This window comes from Danio rerio, chromosome 15, assembly GCF_049306965.1.
Source record: "Danio rerio strain Tuebingen ecotype United States chromosome 15, GRCz12tu, whole genome shotgun sequence".
NCBI lineage: Eukaryota > Metazoa > Chordata > Actinopteri > Cypriniformes > Danionidae > Danio > Danio rerio.
In genome coordinates, this window is record NC_133190.1 from 20,924,978 (window position 1) to 20,937,240 (window position 12,263).

Genomic DNA, 12,263 nt, shown 5'->3' on the forward strand with positions numbered 1-12,263 from the left:
TCTCATTTTTTCATGAATATTTTCTTATTTCCTGCTGCAACCAGCTTCAGAAATGATATTGTTTTGTGTAGAGACAATCTTTGGCCCTTAAATGAAATGAACGGATTATAATTAATTTATTAATGAATTTAATGTTTTCTTTACCATTAAAACTTTACAATTAACAAATTACTTCAATACAAAATTCAAAATAGTTAAAAAATCTGTTTAAACATGTATATTTGACTTTTTTTAAAGGTAAGGGCTATTAATAGTATGATAATGATTACTGATTAGTAGAATACACATTTATTATTATTATTATTATTATTATTATTAATAATAATAATAATAATAATAATAATACTATATGTCTACACTAACAAAATATGCCAGTCAATGATGTTAGTCTGATCCTAGTTATACAATAAATCCCATTGTAATCATTGACTGAAATTAGGGAATAAGTCTCATACTTGCATTGCTTCAAACAAAAATTTATCATGAAATATAATTAAACTTTTTTATTCCTTTTCTGAATACTATCAAAATACTTGTATAATTTTATTTGTAAAAGCTCCATATGTTTATAATCTACATTATTTCTAAATGTATCAATAAAACGTTTACACTAGCACAATTTATCAATGCCATTTCATGAGGTGTTGTCATGAAAATAAAGCAAGCAGAAATGTAAGTGCTTATTTAAGCTGTCAAAGAGAAATTAAGATGGAGAGCTCACAATCAGCACCATCGATATTCAGTCTTACTAACTATAGGACCAAATGTCATTCTTTAGTGCCATACAAATCCATAGTATGGTATTTGTTGTATAGTCACTGTATATTTTATTAGTACAGTATCGTTGCTCTACTGTATTTCTCAATGTTTGTGACTAGGGTATCACGATATTGGAAAAATCAACATTGCGATATTTAATATTTCTGCGATATATATTGCGATACGAATACTATTTTAGCTGATGAGATTGGGATAATTTTGTAGTGGAATGAATTAAACAGATTGCATGGATGAAGAAAACAGACCAAAGATAAAAGTGAAACAAGCAGTGCTTTGTGTTTTTCCGAAGAGTCAAACAGTAGTCAGATATTCAGGTACAGTAATTGAATAATCAAATGTGATGTAAAATAACACTCTACATTCTTCATTGATGGCCAACTTTAATCCCAACTCAACATTGCAGATCCTGCGATGTGACTATTCCGAATGCACACATTGGGATCATTGCTGAAGCCATATATTGTGCAGTCCTATTTATTACCAGTTTATTATGTTTTTAGTAGACAGACTTTCTTACTACGTATCAAAAATGATGAATATTAGAATTTTAAATTGTCGACCTTTTAAATAGACCTATTAATTTCATCTGGTAAAATTATTCTCCATGCCACAATATTGTGGAAAAATTAATCATCACAATGTCAGTTTTTTTCCAATATCGTGCAAACCAGCATCTTACGGTATATCTTCAGATTGACAGTGGCTTCTGCATCCTGATCGCCACTGCTGGCCACACATCTGTATGTTCCAGCATTGTCGACCTTTGCGTTGTAGATGGTAAGAGTGGAGGACGTCTCGTCGTTGCGAATCACACTGATGTCCGGTCGACCAGGCTCAATTTTCTCCCCAGCTGGAGCAAACCAATCGATTTCCTTGGCCCCACCAATAACTACAATAAAAAACAAAACAAATGAACATCTCAGCATCCATGAGCAGATCGTGTGTATCAAATGTGTCATTAAATAAATCATTCTGTTTGAAGTAAAGCTGCTGTAACATCCACACAGAGATGAATCAATCAAAAGCGAATCAGGCCTGACGCGGGTGAATTGGTTGCTCGAATCGGTTGGGATTATGTGTCGCTGGCACAACAGCTGTCAGAAGGCACAACCTAAAACTTCAACCGATTCTCAGGTTACCAGTCTATTACCCAAATCAGCGGACCGTAGGACACGGCACTGGTGAAGACTCAAATGTTGAGAGCTATTATCAGAGTCGTCGTTCCACGCCTTTGCCTCTTCAAATGAAGCCCAGGAGAGTGTAACGGGTTTTCAAACTGAGATATAAGGCACACAAAGGTTAAACATATTCCACTTGTATGACTTATTCACATGGGTCTCGTTTACTGTCATATTTTGGTGACATCGGACACCATCGGCGACATGAAAGTTGAACTCAGACTGGAGTACTGTTTCAGTCAATGAATCCTCTAGAAGATTATTGTTTTTTTAGGTCACACAAAACGTGAAAAACCAAACCTCCATTTAACCTTTTTGAACCAGTCATTAGGTTACTAAAACAGTGTATTAGAATGTTTTTATTGCACAATAAGACTGCACAGTTAATGAAAAAATCATGTCAGCAAATAAGCAATGACTCCAATAGATAGATCGATTCTTTATTCTTCTACTTTATAATCATATACTTGAGTGTTCATTCACACCGAAAGCGGGGACAGCGTCAAAGCAGCTGCAAGTCATTTATTTTCAATGCAAACCAGCGGTGATAAGTGGCAATGAGTTTGCATGAGCATTTAAAACAAATGAACAAACGTAAATATCATCCGCTCGCTTTTTAAATGAGTTGTTAAATGCCTATGACTGGTCACACCCTCAACAGAAAGGGCTGCGATTGGCTCTATTGCACTGGTGCTGTTCACCGATAAGTGTCTGCTGTCCAGCAAACACATGCAGTATCCCCTCCCTCGCCATAGTATTGCACCACGTCATAGCTCATATGAGATAAATGACGTCAGTACATAATAACCGGTTAAGATCTATTACCGAGCTGATACTGAATTGTCCGCGTCTACATTTCGGTGCACCAAATAATTTTGACGCCCCTAATATACAATTAGAATTATGAAGAATTATAATAGAAGTCAGAATTATGAGCCCCCTTGAATTATTAGGCCCCTGTTTATTTTTCCCCCAATTTCTGTTTAATGGAGAGAAGATTTTTTCAACCCATTTCTAAACATAATACTTTTAATAACTAATTTCTTATAACTGAATAATTTACTCTTTGCCATAAAGACAGTAAATAATATTTGACTTGATATTTTTCAAGACACTTCTATACAGCTTAAAGTGACATTTAAAGGGTGAAACAGGGTAATTAGGTTAACAAGGTAAGTTAGGGTAATTAGGCAAGTTATTGTATGTCGATGGTTTGTTCTGTAGACTATCAAAAAAATAAATAGCTTAAAGGGGCTAATCATTTTCTCCTTAAAATGGTGCTCAAAAAATTAAAAACTGCTTTTTATTCTAGCCAAAATAAAGCAGTTAAACATCATTTGGGAAATATTTAAAAAAGGAAAAAAAATCAAAGGGGAGCTAATACTTCTGACTTCAACTGTATATATGGACACATATTGGATAAGTGGAGCAAAGCCACACAACATGAAACAACTTGATCTTCCATAGTTAAATGAATTTGATAAAAAGTGTGTAACCTTTTCACGCAAGAAAGCATGTTTTTTATGTGGGAATGTAACTGATAGGTCCCAATAAATACAAGATCAGTGCAGCAAATTCTGATGACCAGAATGAACTTTGACGCTCTCGCTGCCTTCAGTGTGAACGCACAGTCATAATAACTTCCAATTTCTTTTTAAAACAAAATTTAAAGGCAATTTTTTTGCATGATTAATGTGCTGTTTTGTACCATTTGAGAAAATTGGTTTTTAAATGTGATATAAAAAAATTTATATATTTCACAAATATACTGTTTTCATTTTGTCACTGTGCTACAGGCAAAAGAAAAAAAACAGGAAACATTTATTTAGTATTGAGTTTTTTCAACCTTTCTGGACCAGTCATTAGATCACTTGAACGGTGTATAATAATTGTAATTACACAATAAAACTGCACATAATAATGAAAAGACCATTTTAGCAATAAGTGACTCCGCTATTGACTCCCAAATACTATGATTTCTCTTTCCAAAATACATAAAAGGCAAATATTTGTGGATGTTTAAAGCCTTTTCTCTACCATCTGAGAACACTGGCATTGCAAATGTGATCATTTAAAATCGATCCATGTAATTTCACAAATATACTGTTTTCATTTTGTCACTGTGCTACAGGCAAAAGAAAAACAGGAAAATATTTATTTAGTATTGAGTTTTCTGAGCAACCCACTGTCATAAATCTACTGAGAAATGTTATCAACTCAAACTCAATTTTCACAATAAAAACTAGTTTCAAACCGTTTCACAGAGATAAAGGCAGCAGAGATGATGATAAACTCCAAAGAAAGATGTGTGTGTGTGTGTGTGTGTGTGTGTGTGTGTGTGTGTGTGTGTGTGTGTGTGTGTGTGTGTGTGTGTGTGTGTGTGTGTGTGTGTGTGTGTGTGTGTGTGTGTGTGTATTATATCATACACACAACGTGATGTAATGGGTATTAAAAATGAGTATTAGTATGAATAATATGAGCATATGAGTATTATAATTTTTTATTTATTATTTTGCAAATATGGTTTTATTAAGCTTTCATCCAGACTGACATGTAATCTAGTGATGTATTTTTAAGCATCTAATAGTGCAATACTGGTGTACAGCAGATATCTAAATTTCCAATAACTGAATATATAGTGATAATGAATTTCTACAATATTGATATCATAGACACTTCAAAACACTGTGAATAATTATTTATTCAGTATAATAATAGTGTATAGTGAATAATTTATTTAGTGTCATTTAATAATATCAATATTTTTGTATTAGTGTGCTGTTGAACATACAGCTTAATACGCAATTTACTTTAAAACATTAACATTTTTCCTTGTAAATCTGACCTAAGACATTGAATATTCTGTGAATATGTATAGGCCTTTGTTCTGGACACCGCACACTGAGATTCCATTTGTTAACAGTTAATTAAACAGAAGTACATGTAATGGAAACTACAAAAGCTTATAGTATTGATAGGTTGTTAGTTATTGCCTAATTACAATAAGTAATAGTCATTCAATTAAAATTAAGTTAATAATTAATACAACTCAGTTGCATTTCATTGATTTTAATGCATTAAATGACTTACTAATGATACATTAATGTATTGTATTGGACTCCCATTGATTTGTTTAAAGCATTTATTTAATATGAACATGTACACTATATATCATAAAGCAATACACTATTATTTTAGTTATTATTTTTGTCAAATTAATCTTTTTTGCAGCTTAGGTCAATAGTAGTATAAAAGTGTTAGCAACAAGAAAAATTGATAACTGCAGAAGCTTAATCTAAAATGTAAATGATTTCATGTATGAACTGCCGGGTCCCCATGCACTGAAATAGGAATAATTAGATTTAATTTTTCATTCATTTATTTCATTTGAAATGGTAACATTTTGTTGTGTTCTATGTGATTTCTGCTGTCTCCTTGTTTCTAAGGACTAAATAATGTTAAACAAGGCTACACTTTAAAAAAAAAAAAAAAAAAAAAAAAGATTTTTTTTTCAAAGTTTGGACTCCATATTCGGATTGTTTGGAACCTAGCCTTTGCCCTATCAAGCTAAAAGAAATATTGAAACTGTATTATGACCTGAAAATAAGCAATACTTTTTTCTGATCTGTTTTATTTGTGGTAGTCCGGTTTTATATATAATCTGAACTTTTTTTTCTTTGTTTTTTTTTTTCCTTTTTTGGTTTCTTTCCATTGTTTTGTGTTAATATTTTTCTTTGCATTTCTTTTAAAAATGTATTGCTAGGCCTTTATTATTGTGAAAATAAAATAAACATAATTTAAAAAAAAAAGAAAAAAAAATGATGGTGCTAAAATAAAATTGGCACCAGATGAAATAGAACAGATACAGCCATTCAGAAGCACAGTCTATACACTCACTCACGAAATGGTACGATTTATAATCTATTTAATACATATTAACCGTCTTTGACATTATTAAATTTACAGTTAAAGTCAAAATTATTAGCTTCCCTTTGAAATTGTTTTTCTTTTTTAAATATTTCCGAATGATGATACAGAGCGAGGACATTTTTATAGTACGTCTGATAATATTTTTTTTCTTCTGGAGAAAGTCTTATTTGTTTTATTTTATCTTGAATAAAAGCTGTTTTCATTTTTTTTAAAAAACCATTTTAAGGTCAAAATTTTTAGCCCCTTTAAGTTTTTTTTTTTTTTTCGATTGTCTACAGAACAAACCATCGTTATACAATAACTTGCCTAATTAACCAAACCTGCCTTTTTACCCAAATTAACCTAGTTAATCCTTTGAATGCTACTTTAAGTTTAATGCTACTTTAATTAAGTAAAATATTATTTACTGTCATCATGGCAAAGATAAGATAATATATTTATTAGAAATGAGTTATTAAAACTATTATGTTAAGAAATGTTTTAAAAAATCTCTCTGTTAAACAGAAATTGGAGGAAAAAAAACAGGGGCTAATAATTTAGGAGGGCTAATAATTCTGACTTCAACTGTACATGCTGAATCACGCAAATGTGTTTGTTCTAAAGTTCAATCTGCCAACCTGCGCTTGCGTTTGTTTTGATCCAGTAGTGTAATACCTGGTTAAACCACACTGTAAAAAATACATGATCAATTAGTCCTGACCGCATATATTTGTAGGTCATTGTAACTTATTAAACTAAGTTAATCGTGTTTTAACTTGATTTTATAAGTTACACAAGCTGTTTTAAGTCAATTTAACAAAATATAAGCTCAACGGACTCATAAGGTTAATTTGATTCAGCTTAAAAAATTAAGGCAACCATGCATGATTTTTTAATTCAATTGAATTCACCTTTATTTGTAAAGCACTTTTTAAAATGTAAATTGTGTCAAAGAAGCTTCACATAGAAGACCATAGTAAATTGTACAGTGCACCGGGTGCCAAACTTACATACTACACCTTTAACTGTGAATCAAATGCTCTCATCTATTTCGTCAAAGATTGTGACCACCATATATTTAGGGAGACAATTTATTTAATAATATATATATTATTAAATAAATAATATATTTTTATTTATTTATTTAATAAATAAAAATATATTTTTATTATTTTATTTTTATTTATTCTATTTTTTCCCCTTTAATACCTTTATCTCGTCAGGATTTAATAAATAAATCAAAGATGACAGTTGAAGACACTTATTATGCTATATCAGTTTTCTGTTCTCTTTCATATGAATGAGACATGTTCTTTTGAACCTCTTTTGAACTTTTTCCAAGAAACATGAATAACTTCTGAAGGATCATGAGAGTATGCAATTTCAACATATCATCTGTAATGTTCCTTGTATTATTTTTAAAACTAAATTCTCCTAAATGTACTGTATATTCACAATTTCTGAAAGAAATGCATATTCTAACACAAAATACCCTCAAATATCGTCTTTCACTTATTCTCAACAGATTTGCTCAAACTCAAACACCTAAATGAGTTTGGAAGACGTGATAAATTATTACTGAATTTTTAGAGAACTATCCCTTTAATGGTTCTGGTTAAATGACAGCAGCAGACAAAAAAAGACTGACGGTAATATGCGATACAGATGGACAAACAGACCCATCACAGTTTGGTAGGCAAAGAAAACAATGCCATATTCAATGTCACTTCAGTTTCCAAAGCCAAGTATTTTAATCAGCGTAAAAGCATATATGTACCAGATGTAACCTGGTGGATTGTCATTCTGTTTTTATCCATGTGGTCTCAAGCCAAAAAGACTTTCCCACATGGAAGCTCACTGCAACAAAAATCCCACTCCTAGCTCACACAGACCAAGAATAAGCAGCAAAAAATAGGTTGAAATTATCTACAACACAAAGCTCTGCGCTTAGTGGCTGGAGCTGAATTAATTGCAGGAACTCTTCAAAGAACAGTAATGAGGTGCAGAAGGTTCCTGGTCAATATGAGAACTTACCTTCACACAAAAAGAAACGAGACTCTCCGACGCTGATCTCGCCGTGCGCAGGTGTAATATCGACCTGCAGAGAAACTGAAGAGAAAGAAAAGTATTAAGATTAAAGAACACATCAAGCAAACCCACTGAAGTTATTCCACACAAAAAAATCCTACTCTCAAAACTTTTCAAACCGTTATTTCTCCACATGCATAATTCAGCACTCTCTGATAGCACTTTTCATTAATTCCACACAAGCAGCTGATCTCTCCAATTTCATAAGCGCACGGGTAACTATGGAAACCCCTCTGACACGAGCTCTTCAGATAAACAACAGTGCATCATTTTGATCCGACTAAATGAGAGGCGACAACAGACAGTGAAGCTAACAAGCTCATTGTCAACTCGGCCATTTCACCTCCTTAAGAGTTTTGCAGGATCATTTATTGCCTTATTGCCTCCGCATATTCAGCACAATGTCACCAACGCACCCCATTACGCTGAGATTTATCTCTGAGAAACTCCCAATCCCCTCTTAAACTCATTCGAAGGTAGGCTAAACAGGCTGTTTGCTTTTTGAAAAACAATGCGTCTTGCTGCTTTATCTTCAGAAACTCATAGGAATGGAAAGAGTAAAACAGGTCGATTTGTTTCAATCGAGGAAATGTAAAACCAAGGGCTTGGGCGTAAACTTTAAAGAGGCCGTTGCTCATTTCTCATTCATATGTCGGAGCACTTGGGATGTTTGGGAAATGAGTAAAGACAAAGAGAGCAGACCGAAGACAAAATTGATCCGCTCACAGATGGTGGCCTTTAGTCTTCCAGGTAATTTAATAAATGGACAAAGCCAGAAGAGGGTAAACCTCAATTAAATCAGCATATTCAATCGATACTATTGGATGTTTGTTGTTCTTGGTGGAAGGGCCATCTATTCCGTGTGCCTTCTCACATTTATATTCTTTATTTAGATAAAAGAGTAACTTTTATTCTGCAAATTTGGTAAATCGACCAACTTTGGGACTGGCATGAAAAGGCTTAAGTTCTGCCGAGGACAGGACTTTAAATTAATTAGCCTCTCATTAGTAGGGCATGCTGGGAGATGCATGGTGACACTGAAGCTGTGTGCGGAATGGTCACAGACCTCTAATCTCTGAGGGCCCTGCTTGAATTCGCTTTGAAGAATTACAAGAACAATGCTGCCCACGGTGACCCGTTTTGCTCAACTAAAGACAGATTTGGCTTCTATGTTCTAACCAAAAGCATTTTAGGAAAGGAAATTTATTTATGCTTGGAACCTATGCTTGAAAGTTACTTTCAGTACAGAGAAGCTGCAAAAAAATTATTGCTCGCAACCATTTAGGTCGAAAAGACAAATGCAGTTGAAACCAGGAGTTTACATACACTGTATTTAAAGGCACATAACCATTTAAAAAAAAAGTCAGATGTTGATGTGACTAAACTCTTTCTCTTTTAGGTAAGTTAACATTATCAAATTTGTCTCTGTTATAATTAATAGCAGAATAATTTTTTTAATTTGTGAGAAATTGTTATAACTTTTCTTGAAAGTGAAGTTTACATATAATAAGATTTTTATGCTTCTGAAAAAGCTCAGATGATGGTGTCAAGGTTTTGGAAGTTTTCTGATTGGTTAACTGACAACATTTGAGTTAATTGGAGGCACAACTGTAGAAGAGTATTTAAGGAAAACCTCAAACACACGACTTACTTGTGTGACAACATGGGAAAATCAACAAGCCAGAATCAACAAAAAAAGCCAGACTGCAATTTGCTAAATTACACTGGGAAAAGAATAATTTTGAAGACATGTCCTGTGGTCTGATGGAACTAAGATTGAACTGTTTGGCCATAATGGCCAGTGTTCCACTTGGAGGACAAAGGGAAAAGCTTACAAGCCTAGGACCACCATCCCAACTGTGAAGTATGGGGGCAGCAGCATCATGTTGTGGGGCTGTTTTGCTGCAAGATGGACTGGTCCACTTCACAGCATAGATGCCATCATGAAAAAAGAACATTATGTAGAAATACTGAAGCAACATCTCAAGATGTCAGCTAGGAAATTAAAACTTGGCCACAAACGGGTGTTCCAATTGGACCATGACCCTAAGCATACTGCCAAATTAGTTAAAATGTACTTTAAGGACAACAGAGTGAATGTTTTGCAGTGGCCATCACAAAACCCTGAGCTCAATCCTATAGAAAGTTTGTGGGCAGAGTTGAAAAAGCTTGTGCGAGCAAGACAGTTTACAAATCTAACTCAGTTACATTACACCTATTATGTCAGGAGGAATAGGCCACAATTCCATCAAACTATTGTGAGGAACTTGTGGAAGGATACCCAAAACATTTGACCAAAGTCATGCAGTTTAAAAGCAAAGATAAAAAAATACAAAGGAAATGTGTATAAACTTTTGACTGTCTATAATTTTTTTTTTTAATTCTCCAAAAAATTATCTCATTATTTTGGCATCTAGCACATGTAAATGATTTAGGTAATCCTAATGGACCTAAAATAGTAAATGTTTAGTATGAATTATCATCAGACATAAAAAAAATAAAATAAAAAAAAATGTTATGTTCCTTTTTTTAAAGTGCATGTAAGTTTCTGGGTTTTAACTGTATGTTAAAGAGCACCTATGATGAAAATCATCTTTTGGGAGCTGTTTGGACAGAACTGTGTGTAGATACAGTGTGTCCACAGTCACATCGGGGTGATATAAAGACAATAAGTCTCTTTTTTTAATTTCCTGATGTTAAAACAGGATCCAAATGGCTCCCATTTTGAGGCCAACTGCAACGTGACGTAGGAGTGCAGTGTCCCCGCCCACCAAACTGATTGACAGCAGCATATTACCATGTCTCTGTAGTAATGCATATAATCATATCAACAAGACAGGTGATGCGCAAAGCAACCGGGATTAAAAAATCTCTTGAGTTCTCTGTGGTCATCAATCATCATCAAATTTGACAATGTTTTACAAGTTCAAAACAATGCATGTTTTTAATGAATTACAGTGTTTTTACCATGTTTACTTTATCACCAAAACTGCATGCCAGTATAATTATAAAGGAAGATGGTTCAATCCAGGTTTTAGGACATTAAATCATGTTTGTTTTGTACATTAATATAACCGATATCCATACAGCAGTAGAAATTAACATGTTTGTCACATTTGCCGTGCTGTGTGTGTGTGTTAACTTTGTAACAACATTGTGTGTGACAAAATGGCTTGAATTATCTCCACAACAAATACATTAAATAATCACTGGTATGCTTTATACTGTAGTATTTCTCACAAACGCTATGTGAGATCTGCTTCCTTCATGTCTGTCACTGCGCTGTTTATCTGATACAGCCGAGGTGGAGATTGAGGCACACTCTGACAGGCACATGGGAACGATGGGCGGTAAATTTTCTAAAAGGTATAATAAATTATCAGATGGGTGTTTTGAGCTGAAACTTTACATACAAATTCTAGAGACACAAACGATTTATCTTAAATCGTGAACAAGGGGTAAAAAAGGTGGCCTTTAAGACATGAAAACTTACATAAACAGATAAGTGAAACCTACTGATCGCCGACTGGGGTCGTTCAATTAGAATGAGGTAATAAGGATAAGATAAGCTATACTTGGCTGCACAGTAGCACATAATCTATAAAATATAGATATCTATAAAATTGTTGTAGTGTTACACTGTAAAAAATGCTGGGCTCCACACAAGTGATTTGAGTTGGGACAACATGAAGGAATTTTACAAATTTAAGTGGATGGAAAGTAAAACTTTTTTTAGATTGTCCCAAAAAAACGTATTTTGTATAAGTAGTTTAAAAAAAACACCAAACATCATTTTTTTGAGTATAGAAACAATAGCTTCATACAAGCAAATTAGAATTTATTGGACTACAAGCAGAAGCCCATGTGAGTACAGAAAAGCATTACAGTATATTTCAGTTACCATTTTATTTTGATGGCTCGCTGCTGGTGATATGACAGAAATCTCATATCACAATATGTCATCTCATATCCTGATAACCATACATTGCATATATAGTTACTTTTCTGCAAATTCAATCGGTTTGGATGTATAGTTCACTGAAAATGAAAATTCTGTCATGATTTACTCACACTTCACTTGTTCCAAACCTGTCTGAGTTGCTTTCTTCTGCTGAACACACACACGCACACACAAACACACACAAACACACACACACACACACACACACAAAAGATGTACTGAAGAATGTTAGAAAGTATAGCAGCAGCCATTGACTTCCATGGTCTTTTATGTTCCTTCTATAGTTCCTTTGATGGCTGCTTGTTTCCAACTTCCTTCGGAATATCTTGTTTCAACTAAAGAAAGAA

At 33.5% G+C, this 12,263-nt stretch overlaps 1 protein-coding gene across 51 annotated transcripts in view; it reads right to left on the reverse strand.

Moving 5' to 3' along the window:
* Positions 1-12,263, reverse strand: part of ncam1b (neural cell adhesion molecule 1b) — a 207,903-nt gene that overhangs the window by 114,426 nt on the left and 81,214 nt on the right. For all 51 annotated transcript variants that reach the window (XR_012390357.1, XR_012390348.1, XR_012390347.1 and 48 more), the window contains 2 exon segments: positions 7,902-7,976; positions 1,460-1,669 (listed from right to left, as the gene is read on the reverse strand). Coding sequence is in view for 31 of the 51 variants with exons in the window: in XM_068213451.1 (XP_068069552.1) it covers positions 1,460-1,669; positions 7,902-7,976 (285 nt within the window). In the remaining 20 variants the exon portion in view is untranslated.